The sequence below is a fragment of the Zootoca vivipara genome, chromosome 8 (assembly GCF_963506605.1).
Source record: "Zootoca vivipara chromosome 8, rZooViv1.1, whole genome shotgun sequence".
Lineage (NCBI taxonomy): Eukaryota > Metazoa > Chordata > Lepidosauria > Squamata > Lacertidae > Zootoca > Zootoca vivipara.
This window is the reverse complement of record NC_083283.1, coordinates 165,148-183,462: the sequence shown is the minus strand read 5'-3', so window position 1 is coordinate 183,462 and position 18,315 is coordinate 165,148. Positions and strand designations below refer to the sequence as shown.

Here is an 18,315-nt window from a genome sequence, read left to right as displayed (position 1 = left end):
TCCCAACATCAGGGTCTTTTCCAGGGAGTCTTCTCTTCTCATGAGGTGGCCAAAGTAGTGTCATGGTCAGATCACTTCCTGGTGCAACTGGACTTCTCCGCAATCCTTCCCCTCTACAGGGAGGTGGGACCGATTCAGATGGTCCGCCCCCACCACTTAATGGATCCAATTGCCTTCCAGAGAGTGGTAGGGGATGTTTTATCCCATGTTGATGGTCTTTCAGCTGATTCCCTGGTGGCCCGCTGGAATGTGGAGTTAACCAGGGCTATTGACTGCCTGGCTCCGAAGCACCCTCTCCGATTGCATGGAGCCCGGACAGCCTCGTGGTTTTCCCCGGAGCTGAGGGTGATGAAACAATCGTTGAGACGGCTAGAGCGCTGGTGGCGGAAAACTCATTCTGAATCAGACCGGACACGGGTTAGAGCTCAACATCTAGCCTACCAAGTGGCAATGGCGACGGTGAAGAGGACCGTCTTCACCGTTTCTATTGCATCTGCAGAAAACAGCAGCAGGAGACTTTTCCAGGTGGTTCGCAATCTATCGGAACCACCTTCATCATCGGGGCCTGGTAGGGACCCCAAGATCTCCTGCAATGCTTTTGCAAAGTTTTTTGCAGATAAAGTCGCTCAGATTCAGAAGGAGGAAGACTCCACCGTGGGAGCAGGGCCAGGGCAGGAGAGTGCTAGAGTCCTGTCTAGTCATGTTATATGGGATCAATTCCAATCTGTTACCTCCGAGGATGTGGACCGGCTGCTTGGACGAGTGAAACTGACCACCTGTCTCCTTGATCCTTGCCCATCCTGGCTAATAAAAGTGAGCCGGGAAAGCCTGGGCAATGGGCTCCACGGGGTGGTGAAAGCTTCCTTCTACGAGGGAGCCTTCCCAGACCCACTGAAAGAGGCGGTCATTAAACCGCTTCTTAACCATCTTTAGACCCAGCCAATATGGCCAACTACCGCCCAGTCTCAAATTTACCATTCTTGGGCAAGGTGATTGAGTGGGTGGTTGCTGAACAACTCCAAGCACGCCTGAAATAAGCGGACCATTTGGATCCCTTCCAATCAGGATTCAGGCCTCACCATGGGACTGAAACTGCCTTGGTCGCGCTGGTCAATGATCTCCAGCGAGCTAGGGACAAAGGTGAGAGCTGTTTCCTAGTTCTGCTGGATCTCTCAGCGGCGTTTGACACCATCGACCATAACATCCTTCTGGACTGTCTAGAGGGGTTGGGAGCTGGGGGGCACTGTCATACAGTGGTTCCGCTCCTTCCTCCTGGGCTGTGTTCAGAAAGTGATGTTGGGGGATGAGTGTTCAGACCCTGGGCACTCACTTGTGGGGTGCCTCAGGGTTCCGTTCTCTCCCCCATGCTTTTTAATATAGTGATGCCTCGCTTAACGAATGCCCTGCTTAACTAAATTTCCGCTTAATGAAAGGTTTTTTCTAATGGAGGTTGCCTCGCTAGACGAATTCGTTTTACGAAAAATTCGTCTAGCGAATCGCGGTTTCCCATAGGAATTCATTGAAATTCAATTAATGCGTTCCTATGGGCAAAAAAAATTAAAAAAAATTCAATGCATTCCTATGGGATTCGCTAGACTAATTTTTCGTTATAAGAAAAGACCCGTGGAACGAATTAAATTCGTCTAGCGAGGCACCACTGTATCTATATGAAGTTGCTGGGAGAGATCATCAGGGGGGTTGGGCTGGGTGTTCATCAGTATGCAGATGACACCCAGCTCTAACTTTCTGTTAAATCAGAACCAGTGAAGGCGGTGAAGGTCCTGTGTGAGTGCCTGGAGGAGGTTGGAGGATGGATGGCGGCTAACAGATTTGAGGTTGAATCCTGACAAGACAGAAGTACTGTTCGTGGGGGACAGGAGGTGGGCAGATGTGGAGGACTCCCTGGTCCTGAATGGGGTAACTGTGCCCCTGAAGGACAAGGTGCACAGCCTGGGAGTCATTTTGCACTCACAGCTGTCCATGGAGGCACAGGTTAATTCTGTGTGCAGAGCGGCTGTTTACCAGCTCCATCTGGTACGCAGGCTGAGACCCTATCTGCCCGCAAACTGTCTCGCCAGAGTGGTGCATGCTCTGGTTATCTCCTGCTTGGACTACTGCAATGCGCTCGTGGGGCTACCTTTGAAGGTGACCCGGAAACTGCAATTAATCCAGAATGCGGCAGCTAGACTAGTGACTGGGAGTGGCCATCGGGACCACATAACACTGGTCCTGAGAGATCTACACTGGCTCCCAGTACGTTTCCGAGCACAATTCAAAGTGTTGGAACTGACCTTTAAAGCCCTAAACACATAGCTGCCAAGTTATCCCTTTTTTAAGGGATTTTCCCTTATGCTGAATAGGCTTCCTCACGAGAAAAGGGAAAACTTGGCAGCTATGTAAACGGCCTCGGCCCTGTATACCTGAAGGAGCGTCTCCACCCCCATCATTCAGCCCGGACACTGAGATCCAGCACCGAGGGCCTTCTGGCAGTTCCCTCATTGCGAGAAGTGAGGTTACAGGGAACCAGACAGAGGGCCTTCTCAGTAGTGGCACCCGCCCTGTGGAACGCCCTCCCAACAGATGTCAAGGCAGTAAGCAACTATTTTACTTTTAGAAGACAACTGAAGGCGGCCCTGTTTAGGGAAGTTTTTAATGTTTGATGCTGTACTGTTTTTAATATTTGATTGGAAGCCACCCAGAGTGGCTGGGGAAACCCAGCCAGATGGCAGGGGTATAAATAATAAATTATTATTATTATTAGAGCCTCAGCTTCAGGATCTGTCCTTCCAGTGAGCACTCAGGGCTATTTTCCTTCAGAATGGATAGGTTTGATCTTGCAGTCCATGGGACTCTCAAGAGTCTCCTCCAGCACCATAATTCAAAAGCATCAATTCTTTGGCGATCAGCCTTCTTGATGGTCCAGCTCTCACTTCCATACATCATTACTGGGAAAACCATAGCTTTAACTATACGGACCTTTGTAGGCAAGCTGATGTCTCTGCTTTTTAAGATGCTGTCTAGGTTTGTCATTGCTTTTCTCCCAAGAAGCAGGCGTCTTTTAATTTCGTGACTGCTGTCACCATCTGCAGTGATCATGGAGCCCAATAAAGTAAAATCTCTCACTGCCTCCATTTCTTCCCCTTCTATTTGCCAGGAGGTGATGGGACCAGTTGCCACGATCTTAAGGTTTTTTGATGTTGAGCTTCAGACCATATTTTGCGCTCTCCTCTTTCACCCACATTTAAAGGTTCTTTAATTCCTCCTCACTTTCTGCCATCAAGGTTGTGTCATCAGAATATCTGAGGTTGTTGATATTTCTTCCGGCAATCTTAATTCCGGTTTGGGATTCATCCAGTCCAGCCTTTCGCATGAATTCTGCATATAAGTTAAATAAGCAGGGAGACAATATACAGCCTTGTCGTACTCCTTTCCCAATTTTGAACCATATCCAGTTCTAACTGTAGCTTCTTGTCCCACATAGAGATTTCTCAGGAGACAGATGAGGTGGTCAGGCACTCCCATTTCTTTAAGAACTTGCCATAGTTTGTTGTGGTCGACACAGTCAAATGCTTTTGCCTAGCCCTAGTCAATGAAGCAGAAGTAGATGTTTTTCTGGAACACTCTAGCTTTCTCCATAATCCAGTGCATGTTTGTAATTTGGTCTCTGGTTCCTCTGCCCCTTCGAAATCCAGCTTGCATTTCTTCTTTGGAGGTCTGTCAGGAGTGCTTTAATGGTGTTTCCTGCTTGGTAGGGGGTTGGACTGGATGGCCATTGTGGTCTCTTCCAACTCTATGATTCTAACTGCAACTTGCTTACATTCTATGATTCTGGGAGTTCTCGGTCCACATATGAAAGCTCATACCAATGACAAACTTAGTTGGTCTCTAATGTGCTACTGGAAGGAATTAGTTAATTTTGTTTCAACTACAGTAGACCAACACCTGCCTGTAAATATTGTTTGGTAATTTAGGGGCAGAGGGGCTGGGGTAGAGAGGATGACCTTAGAGTTGACCCTCAGAGAATGATGGGCTGAGGGAGTTTTCGGACGGTTGAACCGTCTTCCCCCCCCTCCTTGCAGCAAAACACCCCTCAAGCTGCAGCGAATGTCAGTCCCCTAAAATATGCTGCTCAGGCGTCTTTGGGGCCAAAGTCGCCCCCCCCCCCCTTGCACGCGGAAGCCTCTTGTGCTTTGAACGGCTTGTTGTTGTTGTTTAGTCGTTTAGTCGTGTCCGACTCTTCGTGACCCCATGGACCATAGCACGCCAGGCACTCCTGTCTTGCACTGCCTCCCGCAGTTTGGTCAAACTCATGTTCGTAGCTTCGAGAACACTGTCCAACCATCTCGTCCTCTGTCGTCCCCTTCTCCTTGCGCCCTCCATCTTTCCCAACATCAGGGCCTTTTCCAGGGATTCTTCTCTTCTCATGAGGTGGCCAAAGTATTGGAGCCTCAGCTTCACGATCTGTCCTTCCAGGGAGCACTCAGGGCTGATTTCCTTCAGAATGGATAGGTTTGATCTTCTAGCAGTCCATGGGACTCTCAAGAGTCTCCTCCAGCACCATAATTCAAAAGCATCAATTCTTCGGCGATCAGCCTTCTTTATTGAACGGCTTAAGAAATAACAAACGTCGTCTTCTCGCCATCCCAAATAAAGCCTGAGTTCCAGAGAGATGGAGCTGCTGCTGCTGCTGCTGCTGCTGCTGCTGCTGCTGCTGCTGCTGCTGCTGCTGCTGCTGCTGCTGCTGCTGCTGCTGCTGCTGCTGCTGCTGCTGCTGCTGCCGGCGAGCCTAAGGGGCAGCATCGAGACCGCAGCGAGAGAGGAAAGGTGCGCGCTCGGAATGAAGAGCTGGGCCAGCTGGGGGCGGGCGAGGCCGAGAGGGCGGGGCCGTGGCCGGAAGCTGACCCGGAAGTTCCGCTGCGCCTCGGGTCCCGGGCGTTGGGTCGCGGGGCTTGCCGGGAGTGGTAGTCCCCTGGGCGGAGGGCGAGGCGGGCGCCCTTTCCCAGGGTGCTTGGCGCGGGGGCGGGGCGGCGCCAGGTGCCGGCGGGGCCCGGTCAGCGTCTCGGAGGGAGGGAGGGAGGCAAGGAGGGCCGCGCCGAGAGTGAGCGAGGGAGGCCCCTCCGCCAGCGCCTGCCCGCCCGCCCGCCCGCCCCCTTCATGGCTCCGGCGCTGCCGCCGCCGCCGTCTCGGCCCTCGGGGGCGCCCCGGAGAGCAGCGAGCGCGTGAGGCGAGAGGCCGAGGGCGCCGCCGCCGCCGCCGCCGCGAGGATGCTCCGCTGCATGCCGCCGCTGTGGCGCTGCAACCGGCAGGTGGAGGCGCTGGACCGGCGGCACTGCTCGCTGCAGGCCGTGCCCGACGACGTCTACCGCTACAGCCGCTCCCTCGAGGAGCTCCTGCTCGACGCCAACCAGCTGCGGGAGCTGCCCAAGGTGCCGGGACTGGGCGCGGGGGGGGTACTCCGGGGTCGCGGCGAGGCTCCGGCGCGGAGGTGGGCCTGGAGCGGGGCCCCACTGGGCTCCTCGCTGGTGGGCCGGGGGGGGGCAGAGGAACCGGCGGGTCAGCCCCGCGGGGGGCCGGGGGCCTCTAAGTCGGCTGGAGAAGAGACCCTGCTGGTAGGAGCCGGTCCTCGAATGTCGTCTCGTCCCCTGCAATGCAGGGATCCTGCCTGCCTGCCCTGCAAGGCCCGGGCGTGGGGGGGGGCTGTGAGGTGGGGGGAAGCCAGCAAGGGATAGGGCGGGGGCCAGTGGCCACCTGCTAGGGATGCTTTAGCTGTGACTCCTGCATTGCAGAGGGCTGGGCTGGATGACCCTTGGGTTCCCTTCCGACACTACCGCTCTAGGATGCTCTAAGGGCAAGAGATGGCCTGGCCAAGTCTCATTGGTCCAGCACACTGTCCTTCAGCCTGCACCCAGGACCCCCCAGAGCCCGCCATCTATGTGAGTGCTGGACTCATGTAGAACCATTAGGAGGCTCTGTGGTGTGCAAGGCTCAGCGTGAAATCCCCTGGGAAGCCTACAGGTGAGCTGTGCTCTCTGCTTCCGCAGCAGTGCTCCCAAGGCAGCCCCACAAGACAGACGGATGCTGCAAGGCAGGTGCCACAGTCAGACAAAGCTCTGGGTGAGCCCTTTGGCAAATGTTGCTCTTCAGTCCAGTGGAGCAGGTGCTGCTGCGCCACCTGAGGCCCCATCACAGCCTCTTGCCTTGGGCAGAGCTCTGAGCTGCAGCTTCCTTGCAGCAGGTGGATGCCTTCAGGGGTTTCCGCTCCTGCCACTTTCCAGTTGGGCCAGCGGGTTCTTGAGCTCCCCTTACCAGCTGTGTTGATGCATTTAGGGTTTTTTTTAAAAAAAATCCTCTCTGCCTTTAGGGCGCAGTTAAGCTTGGTAATGACATGTTAAATGTAATCAAGTGAAACACTCCCTCTGGAGCCCACAGTGCTGTTGTCTGAAGCTTCCTTGTTCACCTGACTGGCCTTTCCTGGGGCCTTTCCTTGGTTTTTCCTGAGGCCTTGATGTGGCTGTTTCTGGCTCTGGAAGCTGCAGAGAGGGGAGGGGATTCCTTCTATAAGTGCAAACCAAGCGTGTTCTGGACCTAGAAGCCTGTGAAGAGCAAACAGTAGAATTGTCAGGAACGTTGGCTGGGACGGGTTGGTGCCCTCCTCCTTTGCCTCTTGATGGTGTGGATTGGAGGGACGTCCAGCTGAGCAAGCACCCACCATCATTGGAGATTTGAGTGGGGTGCCATCAGTCCCCACCCCCCAGCCATGTCCAAATCCCAGGGCTTCCCTGAATTCCGAGGGAGGGAGGCAGGGAGGCAGGCAGGCACCAGCCTCTTGTGCAACTGTTCCACAGCTGCCGTGCTCCACCCCACACTGGCCAGGGTAGGGCTGGGCCCTGAGCTCTGTGTGCATGTTGTGGAATGGCAGCCAGAGTGTTTTTCCTGAGGCATTTGATATGCATTCTTTGGGGCCTGAGAATGGAGGGTTAAATAGCAGGAAATCCGGCTAGCCTGCCTTGGGGAGGAGGCGGCGGCGGCTGCAGCCAAGGAGCCAAAGGAGCTGCTGTCTGTGTGGGTTGCTGTGGCCGCAGTGGCTGTGCTGGTGGCTGCTCATTGCTTACCTGCCTGCCTATGAGGGGGAAGGGGGTCTTTTTCTGACCAGGCTGCTGCTGCTGCTGCAGTTTTCCTTCCTACCCTAGCTATGGCCTTTACTTCTGTCCTACTGACGCTTGCCATTCAGCCAGGTGGGTGTTATGAGGATGGTGGGTTGGCAGCTTGGCAGGTCTGCTGCCTCTGGGCTTAGCCATGCTTACCCTTAGCCCCACTCTTTCCAGGCACAGATCCCTGCTTTACGTTGTTGTTGTTGTTGTTGTTAGCGCTCTTTCTGAGCACCTCTCTTTTTTAGCCCTGGAGCTTTCCCCGCAAAGCACAGTACTTTAGCCCTCAAGTGTCCTTTGGACGTTCCCATGCATTGCCATTGGCTCTAATTCAGCTTTCAGGAGCAGGAATCCATGGGAAAGGGTGCTTGGACACGGAGCTTTTAAGCACAACTGTACCTGGGAAGAGCAGAGGAAAGGTGCATATGGATCGAAAGGGCCTGGCTGGCTTCCTCAGCCTCCTCAGCTGCTCCCCTTGGGCAGAGGGAGAGAGAAGCAGGTCCCATTGGAGGCCCCCAAGGCCAGGAGAGCTTCATGTTGGCCTCCACCCCACCCCTACCCCTGTTGTTCCCAGAGCTCAGAGCTAAGGCAGGAGGAGGCAGCCCTGCCCTGCAAGAGCCATTCCCTGTGCTGGGAATGCCCCTCTCTCTTGAGCTGGCATTCTGACTGGCAAGCCCTCTCCCCCTTGCAAGAATTGCTCTGCCCTCCCTGGTGCTGGAAGTCAGCTTGGCTCCCTCTCCTGGCACAGCGGGCCCTGCCTGGGGGTGGGGTGGAGGGCGGGAACTGTTTGGTCTGGGGAACAGATAGGTAGCCGTGTTGGTCTGAGTCGAAACAAAATAAAAAAAATTAAAATAAAAATAAAAATGAGCATGCACATGAAAGCTCATACCAAAATAAAAACTTAGTTGGTCTTTAAGGTGCTACTGAAGGAATTTTTTTATTTGGTCTGGGGAAGTTTTCCTTGAGTCCGAGCGGGAGGGGCCTTGCTCAGGGACCCTGTCCTCTTGCTAATTGCTTAGGAACAGTCCTGCAAGACACCTCCTGCCCTGTTTCCTCCAGGAGCTGGGTGAGGCCCTGCACAGTGCTTCCCAGGCCCCGCTATGGGGCATGGGGGAGGAGCAGGCAGTCCTGGGCGGACAGACAAAGCCACTCTTATTCTTGACCTGCGGGGGGGGGGGGAGGCTTTCTACTGCACTTGGGGACCAAGGGGCGGGGATGGCTATTGTGATGCTTGAATACCCCCTCACCACTGAGCATACGGGAGAGGGGCTGGCTATCTGGGAGCTGCCATCTTGGGAAGCAGGGGGAGGGGCACCAGGGTGTCTTGGGGGGGGCATGTGGGTGAGGGTGGTGGTGCCTCTGTGCTCACTGCTAATCCTGGCCAGCCATTCACAGCCGCCTCCTGGGGGGGGGGCTTTGTCTGCTGCTGCTGCTGCTGCTGAGAAGCTGCCTCCTGGCTCTGATCCTTTTATCCTCCAGCCATTCTTCCTTTTCATTTCCAACCCTCTGATGATGTGGTTGAGTGGCTGCCGGGGTGGGGTGGGGGTTTGTTCTGGCAGAGGGGCAAGGGGGTGACGGCCTCAAAAATGTGTTGGGGGGAGCAGGTATTGCCTGGGCCTCCCTGGCCCGGGTGATGGTGCCATTCAAAGTGGAGGACCAGGGTGGGCTGGAGGCGTGGAGTGCAGGCGGGGGGGGGGCTTTGTTCTGCTGCAAGCCTTGGGCTGGGTGTTCTAGGGCTAGGCAGTGTTTGGGACTTCTCCTGGGAAGAAGATTTTCTCCAGATATTGCCCTAGAAAAGCCTTGGTCCATTTTCAGTCCCTGTGAGGTTCGAAGTCAAGAGGACAAGGGACCTGGTCTCGAGCATCTGTGTTTGTGTGGGGTATATTGAATTTGTCCTCACCTCAGAAGCCAACACATTCAGAAGACTCTTCCTGAAGCTTTCATGCTGAGCCCCCCCCCACCACCACCCACCATCTTGCACTTTCTCCCCTGCAGCCTCATCTGCCCCTCTGGCACTTTGCTGCCTTGAGTCGGCATGTTGCCCCCTGCCCTGCCCTGCCTGAGCCTTCTGCCCCTGCTCCCTTTGCTAGGCATCTTCCCCTGGGGTTGTACTGGCTGCACCAGTTGCCAGTGGATTAGTGGAGGGGCTGCTGGGCAGGGTGGGGGGAGTGGGGAGGGCAGCTCCAGCTCTGCAGAGCCAAGGGCAGTCCAGGTGCTGCAGGAGATGGGTGGGGGAAAGCGGTGGCACTCGGGCCAACTGGATGGAAGCAGGATAGTGCTTGGGGCAGCCTCTCCATGGAGCCCAGTTCCTGTCCCTGGAAACAGCCCTGCGAGTCCATGTGAGGTGCCAGGCCTGGTGGGAGCATCAGAGATTGAGTTGTCTTGGGAGGAAATGGGCACCCGACCCCATTCAAGGCCTCACTGCTTTCCCCTGACATCCTTTGCTGAAGGTGCCAGGGGGAGCCTTGGGGACGCTGATGGTACTGAGTTGCCGAGAGGAACTTCTTGCCTTTTTCACTCAGAGCGGGAAGGCAGTGCCGACATGGGATGTAGCTGCCTCCCATGCCAGGTGCCTGTGGGCAGCAGGCAGCCCTGAAACCGTGAGCCTGGCTTTTGAATCTTAAGGTGCTCCACAATCTCTGCTGGGGGGACAGAAGGAGCAGGAAATCCCCTTCTGGAGGTCCATTTGCTGGTGCCTCATCCTGACCCACTTTCTGTCGCCTCCCATCCAGGCTTGCCTTTGCAGCAGAGGGCTGTCTTGGAGCACATGTGTTGCGCTGTTTGTTTGTTGCTCTTTGAAAAAGAGTGGGAAGTTTTCCCTCTTTATTCCCACCCCTCCTTTGAAAGTGGAGCCTCCTGTTTGTGAAATGTCCGTTGCTGCCCCTGGAAGCCTTCCTTAGCTGGAGGGGGCAGGGTCATGCTCTCCAGTTCGCATCTTCCCTGCTGGCTGTGCAGGCTGGCACTGAGGGAGTGGCTACTGCTGCCCTGGCCTAGGAGGGTTCAGGTCTGGCCACAGGCTGGAGCTGGTGGAGGTGCTGAAGGGGCACTGTGCCCCCTCCTGGCTGCCAAGGGCTGGTCCGTCTCAGCTTGGGTGGGTGAGGGCCCTCCTTTCCTTGCATTTTGCTCTGTGTGGCAGGCGGCCCATGGCCATCCTTCAGAAGCAGAGATAGAAACTCCGATATATAAACTAATTGCCAAATGGCACCTTCAAGCTAGGTTATGGTCGCCGCAAGGAAATGTCTAGCCGTCTTTTTTTGCACTTTACTTTATTATTACAAGGGAATCTCTCCTTATTGGGGGAGGGATTCGATTCCTGGCTGCCGCTTGTATCACTGGCAGGTGTGTGAATCCCCCCCCCCCTTTCAGTGCATGCAAGAGGGGAGATGCCTGTATTCCTTTCAGTTACATACTGCTTTATATTTTAAAGAAAAAATCTCAAAGCAGTTTACAACACATTCAAACATCCAATAAAACAATCCTCGCTCCAAGGAACATATTTCAGAGCCTCCTCTAAGTGACATTTTGCTTTCCCCATACAGTGTTTCTTTATCTCCTTGATTTATAGAGCTGCCCCATAGCAGAAGTACTCTAGGGAGCCAGTGTGCTGTAGTGGTTAGGGTGTTGGGCCAGGACCTGGGAGATCAGGGTTCAAGTCCCGACCCAGTCATGAATCTCAGCAGGTGACCTTGGAGTCTGTTGCAGCATCTGAACCTCCCTCACAGGTTCTAGTTACAGGTAGGCAGCTGTGTTGGTCTGCCGTAGTCGAAGCAAAATATAAAAAATCCAGTAGCACCTTAGAGACCATCTAAGTTTGTCATTGGGATGAGCTTTCGTGTGCATCTACCTTCTTCAGATACACTGATGACTTCTGTTTCACAGGGTCATTGCAGGGATGAACTGAGGAGGGGGGTGAACTATGTACTACTTTGAGACAAAGGTGATAATAATAATAATAATAATAATAATAATAATAATAATAATAATAATAATATTTATTATTTGTACCCCGCCCATCTGGCTGAGTCTCCCCAGCCACTCTGGGCGGCTCCCAATCAAGTGTTAAAACAATACAGCATTAAATATTAGAAACTTCCCTAAACAGGGCTGCCTTCAGATGTCTTTTAAAAATAGGATAGCTGCTTATTTCCTTGACATCTGATGGAAGGGCGTTCCACAGGGCGGGTGCCACTACCGAGAAGGCCCTCCCAGGCTGCGCACCTGGTCCTTCAGGGGCACAGTTACCCCATTCAGGACCAGGGAGTCCCCCACACCCGTCCGCCCCCAGTCCCCCAAAAACAGTACCTCTGTCTTGTCAGGATTCAACCTCAATCTGTTAGCCGCCATCCTTCCTACAACCGCCTCCCTCCAAGGTGGGATATAAATGAAATAATGAAGCTCTTAAGGAGCCAGTGTGGTGTAGTGGTTAAGAGCGGTAGACTCGTAATCTGGGGAACCGGGTTCGTGTCTCCACTCCTCCACATGCAGCTGCTGGGTGACCTTGGGCTAGTCACACTTCTCTGAAGTCTCTCAGATCCACCCACCTCAAAGGGTGTCTGTTGTGGGGGAGGAAGGGAAAGGAGAATGTTGGTCGCTTTGAGACTCCTTCGGGGAGTGATAAAGCGGGACATCAAATCCAAACTCTCTTCTTCTGCTTACCTGCTTAAGAAAGCTGTAGGGGCCAGCCAGATGGAGATGTTAGTCATCCAGAGATCCCCACATGGTCACAATTGGACACACGCCAGTTGCAAAACATGCCTGGTGCCTGGAGAATTTCAAAAGCCAGTCTGGATTTTTTACCTTGGGCGTGTTCAGGGACACCTTCATGTGATTTGACTGGTACAAATCTTCGGGGCTGCCAATTCTTTCCTTTTAGACTAGTCTTCTGAAGGATCATCTCCACCCCAATTGTTCAGCCTGGACACTGAGGTCCAGCTCTGAAGGCCTTCTGGAGATTCCCTCACTGCGAGAAGTGAGGTTATAGGTAACCAGGCAGAGGGCCTTCTCAGTAGTGGCGCCTGCCCTGTGGAACGCCCTCCCATCAGATGTCAAGGAAAGAAGACATCTGAAGGCAACCCTGTTTAGGGAAGTTTTTAATTTTTGATGTTTCATTGTGTTTATAATATTCTGTTGGAAGCCGCCTAGAGTGGCTTCTTTATATGTGTTTTGTTGTCTGTGGGACAGAAAACAGGTTCACTTCTCCAGCTGTTTCAGAGCGCAGGCTGCCTTTTGCCTTTCTTAAGAAGGTGAAATTCTGGTTCAGTGAGGGAAAGCTGGGTGGAGTCTGCAACCACGGGGCTAGCTGTAGGGGGAGGTCGTTTGCTGGAGGGAAGGAGGGAAAGCAGCCTGGGAGTGAGCCCTGGGCTCTAGTCTCCCCCTGGGCAAGCAGGACAGCCAGAGAGGAGCGCCAAGGGGCGGAGGGGTATGGCCAGGGCAGAGGCAGGACCATTCCAGAGCAGCCCAGTTGAAGGAGGAAGGGCAGCAAGGCAGCCACTGTCGTCTGGAGACTTCTTGCACTTGGGTTGATCTTGAACCGTCCTTTGCAAGTGCCATGCAGCTGGCTTGGAAGCAACTGGGTGCATTGGGCGGGGTACCTTCAGATGTGGTCACAGGGAAGGTGAGCAGCTGACTTTCCACAGCCTCCTCAGAGCTACTTGGCATGAGGCAGAATATCTGGATCCCCATTAATCTGCCTTCAGGCAACTTTTTTGGTAGAAGTCACTTCCTTTCATCAGTTGGTGGTCTCTATTTATTTGCATAAGGCTTGCCTATCAATAGGGACGCAGGTGGCGCTGTGTTCTAAACCACAGAACCTAGGGCTTGCTGATCAGAAGGTCGGCGGTTCGAATCCCTGCGACGGGGTGAGCTCCTGTTGCTTGGTCCCTGCTGCTACCAACCTAGCAGTTCGAAAGCACATCAAAGTGCAAGTAGATAAACAGGTGCTGCTCCGGCGGGAAGGTAAACGGCGTTTCCGTGTGCTGCTCTGGTTCGCCCGAAGCGGCTTTGTCATGCTGACCACATGACCTGGAAGCTGTATGCCGGCTCCCTTGGCCAGTAAAGTGAGATGAGCGCCGCAACCCCAGAGTCGGTCACGACTGGACCTAATGGTCAGGGGTCCCTTTACCTTTACCTTTACCTGGCTATCAATGAAGATGGATGGGGTTTGGGGGCGGGCATGGACCTTTTGGGGATTTGTGGTCTACAAAGAGCCTTTGTGGATCAGACCGCAGGTTTTTCTCGCAGTGATTAGTCAGGTGCTTCCTTGGACGACCCCTTACAGTTCTAGTGTCACGAGAGAAAGGAATAGTCACTTTCCGCTCACTGTGCATAATTTTGCAACTGATATTATGGCTCTTTCTGTGGCTGAGCTTGGATTTGCAGTGGTTCCACTCCTACCTGCCCGGCAGGTTCCCAAAGGAGTTTCTGGGGACAGTTGCTCCACCCCAACAAGAATTGCCCTGGGATGTGCCACTCCACCCTGCTGTGTCTCCCATGCTGTTGTGGGAGGCCGTGGTGCCTGGAGTCAGCTGTGCATTGGGCGAGGGCCCAGAGACTAAAGCTCCGTCAAGAAAAGGCTGAGATGGGGATGCTGACGTGGAACCCTGGAGCTCTGGCTCCCCCTGACAAGGTGTCTTGACTGCTTGGATGCCTACGTTTTGTGTCAGGGATGCCTTCCAGGTCAAGGGACACCTTTCTCCACTTTGTCTTGGAGCGCTAGCTGTGCCCTTTCCTCAGCCATAGGTGGGGCTGCCTTTGAGGAGTGTTTGGGGACTGCAGGCAGTGCAGAGTGCAGCAGCCTACCAGTCACTGGCTTGAGGGGATGCAAGGAGCTGCTGGTCCCTGGCTCAGTTCCAAGCTGCATTCGGCCTGCCAAGGCTGTAAACTGCCTGGGCTGAGGTTCTTTAGAGGAGCACCCCCACCCCCCACCCCCGGTGCATGCTGCCACCAGGAGGACACCTAGTGAAGCTCCAGGGCAGTTTCTTCTGCAGCTTGGTGGGCAGGTTCTCTTTGGGTGCCCTTGCTGTGGGATTCCTTCTCAAAGAAGGTTAGAATTATAGAATCGTAGAGTTGGAAGGGACCCTGAGGATCATCTAGTCCAACCCCTTTAATGCAGGAATATTCAACTGTCCCATAAGAGGATTGAACCTGCAACCTTGGCATTATCAGCACCATGCTGTCACCAGTTGAGTTGGCCAGGCTGACTATGCAGGTTACTTGGCCCAAGGAAGGCTTGCCCTGCTAGAATGTTTTAAGTTACTTTTATTATTATCACTTCTAAATTGCCAGCTTATATGGCCGGAAAGCATAAGGGCAGAATTGTGGCTCCTTTGCCTGCTTCAGAGAGACCCTCTCCAAGGGGCTGGTTTTCTGGCCAGCCTGGTGGTCTCTCTGTCGCCCACAGTGGCTTGGTCTCCTCTGCAGACTTGACTGCATTTCTGGCTGATACATAGCTTGATCCTTTCAGGGCAGTAAGACAACATTATCCCCCTCCCTCTCTGATGGAAAATGCAATCAACCTGACCTTTCCCATGTCACCTCCTGCCTCTGCAGTGTCCCCTGGCTGTATCCATAGCCAAGAGGGGGAGTTTCACCACATCTCTCTTTATAAAGCAGGCTTGCAAATAAGCCCACAGGTGTTACTGGCCTGAGAAGGGCAGAGAGATAAGGCCAGCCTTAGCCTGCAGCATCCTAGTGCAGGTAAAAAGTAAAGGTGATGGACCCCTGGATGGGTAAGTTCAGTCAAAGAGAACCATGAGTTGCCGTGCTCATCTCACTTTTCAGGCTGAGAGAGCCGACGTTTGTCCACAGACAGCTTTCTGGGTCATGTGGTCAGCAGGACTAAGCCGCTCCTGGCGCATGAAGGACAATGACGAGTGGTTTAGACCACAACGCCACCCTACTTAGGGCAGGTTGTTGTTGTTTAGTCGTCTTAGTCGTTTTCAACTCTCCATGACCCCATGAACCAGAGCATGCCTTGGAAACTCTCACTTTCTTCTCAAAGCTTCTCCTTTTTTCTCTTCCTTTGCTTGGTCCCCAAGCAGTGCCATGTGGCTGAGTCTTGCCACCATTTCGGTGGCATTTTTCTGTTCTGTTCCTCTCCTGCTCCCTTGCATGCAATTCCTGGCCTCCTGTGGTTGCCAGGCTAGTGCTTAAATGCAAGGCTGAAAATGAGCCAGTAAAGATTCCTACTGAGGAACAGTTTAAAACACAGATAAAAGCAACTTACTCCTCCACTTCATACTAAAATACTCTTTGATGAAAATCTCCACATGCTTGTTCAGTGAGGCTGTGAATGTCTGCTCCCAGTAAACTGACATTCAAACATTGCAAGAGGTGATTTGGAGGATCAGAAATGGCTCCGGTGCTCCCTTCTCTCCTTAAGAGGAGACTTTCTGGGATCCTCCAGTTACAGTTTGCCAGGATGTCTTAGCTGGATCAATCCTAGTTTGGAGAGATCTTGCAAACCACACTTTATTGGTTCAAATGTCCCACGGACAACCTGGTTTGAACTTTCATGGAAACAAGGACATGGGGAGCATTTCTGCATTGTGGTCTAGACTAGTGTGTGGCTTCTGCCTCTTGCATGGGGATTTGGCTTCTGTTGCTCAGTTTCCCCAGCGTGACTCCCAGCCTCCCGGTACTGATCCCGCCAGAACCAAGAGTGGTTGGGGTTGTTCCCTCTGCTGGTCTGGGCTTTCTTGTCCTCCCTCTGTTTTCAGCAAAACATCTATCTTTTCAATATACTATTTAAAATCCACAATTTTGATGTTTTATTTTATATTTTAGTAAAATGCTAAGAGGTTTTATTACAATCAAGCATTAAATGAGCTTTGTTCAAACTTCTATTCTTATCAGTAGTGTTAAACTGGGCTGGGCTGCAGGGGGCACATGAGGCCCTGGCTTTACGGCTTCTTTGCTGCCATCCTTCGTGGCCCAGTTCAAAATGGTCTGTTTGGGCCTTGAGCGCCCTTCTGGGGCAGACGGCTTCCTCCTGCTATGTGATCAATCCCACCTGTGCATTAATGTGCTTCCTAGAAGCCCTGCTCTGTGTCCGTCAGTCTCCCCCCTTCCATGCCTGGGCAGAGCTGCCTCCCCGCCCCCTCTCAGCTGGGATTTTGGCCCCAGGCAAAGGTGCTTCTACCCATTGAGCTTTGGCTGGTTTGATTGGCAAGTGATGGCTGCTGCTGCTGCTGCTGCTACCTCTGCTGCCTTCGATCCTTAGATGAGCCTCGGTGTTTCCTGGCAGGTTTTTAAAAATGGTGCATCAGAATTCTTTTAGGACTAAGCTGTAAAAAAGAAAAGAAAGAGGTGTGCACTGTTTCTAGCTGGGGGCAAGTGAGGCGATGCTCTCGGCGGACGGGGGCTTGAAATTGTGTTTGGCAAACCCACGTCTTTCCCCAAGGGATGCGAGGCTCTTTCCATCCAGCTGCCTAGCTGGCGTCCCTCTCATGGAAAGTGATACAAAGACCTCCTCTTCCTGAGCCTCCTCTTCCTGCTGCCTCCTCCATGTCCCGTCAGGTTCACCCAGAAAAGCCACTTGGCCCCTCCTGGCCTGGGTGTGTGTGTGTGTGTGTGTGTGTGTGTGTGTTTCTCTGCTGGGCTGCTGTCATCCTCACTCCCCGTAGCCAAGGCACCTGTGCCTTCCCCAGCGTCCTGGTCTGGAGGGAAGGTTGTCTGCCAGAGGCACTGAGGTGGGCCGGGCAGGGCAGGGGCAGGGGCTTGCCCTTTCTGGCAGAGTGGTGGACTCTGCATGAGTGGCTAACTTCTCTCTCTTCCCTCCCCCCCCCCACAGCCTTTCTTCCGACTCCTGAACCTGCGCAAGCTTGGCCTGAGTGACAATGAGATTCAGCGCCTTCCCCCCGAGGTGGCCAACTTCATGCAGCTTGTGGAGCTGGACATCTCCCGCAATGGTGAGTAGATGCTGGGGGCGGGGGAGGCAGACAGGCCTATTGGTCTGTTCCCTGCAGTGGGAGCCTTCTCCTTCCCCTTCAGGGGGGGGGGGCACAGGACCTGCTTTGCCTGCAGAAGGGCCCCATGGCTGCCCCTGCTGGCAGGAGGTCTTTTGTTGGAGAGCGACCTGCCCGTCCCGTCAAGGGAGTCAGGGAGCACCTGCAGGGGGGCGGCTGCTGCTTCCCGTGTTGACGACTGGGGGCTGGGCCCAGGGCTGCAGGCCATGCTCTGCTCCCCTGACTCAGACAGAGCCCCAGAGGGGGCTTCCTGCTCTGACCGAGGTGGTGGTCTGGGCTCAAGCAGCAACCAGCTCAGCTGGCAGCTGTCTGCGGGTGCTTCATGATGGCCTTTGCTGAGGAAGCTTCCTTCAAACTGGCCAGGTTCCTCTGCCGTTCCCGCAGCAGTGGCTCTTGAGAATGGCCGCCTTGGAGGCAGGGAAGGGAGGTTGGCCCATCTCTATCCTCACAGCACACTCCCTTGGAGTAACTCATTGAGCTGAGTGGGGATTTGAACCCAGGTCTTCTCAGGGAGCCTCTTCAAAGACCTGTCAGTGGGGAGGGAATGGCTTTGCTGCTCTGAATTCCTTGAGGAATGAGTGGCACCTTTGTGGGTGAAGCCTCATTGCTGTGCCCCTTCTGTGCCTGGCTTGCTGCAGACATTCCGGAAATTCCTGAAAGCATCAAATTCTGCAAATCCCTGGAGATCGCGGACTTCAGTGGAAACCCCTTGTCTAGGTATGGTGGGAGCGGGAAGGTGGGCGGGGGGAGCTCAGGTGTCCTTCCTGGTCCAAGGCTCTCTTGGTCTGGCTGGGTCTTGGGGGGATTCAGAAAGGGCTTCTTGAAGGCACACAGACAACTGGATCAAAAGTAGGGATGGAGGGCCCATCCTGTCTTTTGCGGAGAGTCTTGCTGGTTCAAGAATCCTCTCTGCTGAAAGGAAAGGCGAAAGGTTGCAGCACTTGGGACTTTTGAGTTTAGAGGAAAGGCAAGTCAGAGGTGACATGATAGAAGTTTATAAAATTATGCTTGGACTTCTGTAACAACAGAAGTCCCTAAAAAACAAAATAATTTAATATTCTATGCCACCACTGTAGCTAAAAAAAATTATTGGTGCAAAGGTGGAGAACGAGTACGGTACCCACTAAGGAAGAGTGGCAGTTTAAAAGCTTGAATATGCTGAATTGGCAGGTATAATGAATAGGATAAGAGAAAAGGATGGT

At 53.7% G+C, this 18,315-nt stretch overlaps 1 protein-coding gene across 23 annotated transcripts in view; it reads left to right on the top strand.

Moving 5' to 3' along the window:
- The first annotated feature begins 5,040 nt into the window (after positions 1–5,040).
- Positions 5,041–18,315, top strand: part of SCRIB (scribble planar cell polarity protein) — a 58,883-nt gene continuing 45,608 nt past the window's right edge. For 10 of the 23 annotated variants that reach the window (XM_035102658.2, XM_035102661.2, XM_035102655.2 and 7 more), the window contains exons 1-3: positions 5,041–5,426; positions 16,939–17,056; positions 17,752–17,830. In XM_035102658.2, the coding sequence (XP_034958549.1) occupies positions 5,265–5,426; positions 16,939–17,056; positions 17,752–17,830 (359 nt within the window). In that variant the 5' untranslated portion in view covers positions 5,041–5,264. The other 13 variants (XM_035102663.2, XM_035102654.2, XM_035102675.2 and 10 more) reach the window with 5 other exon arrangements.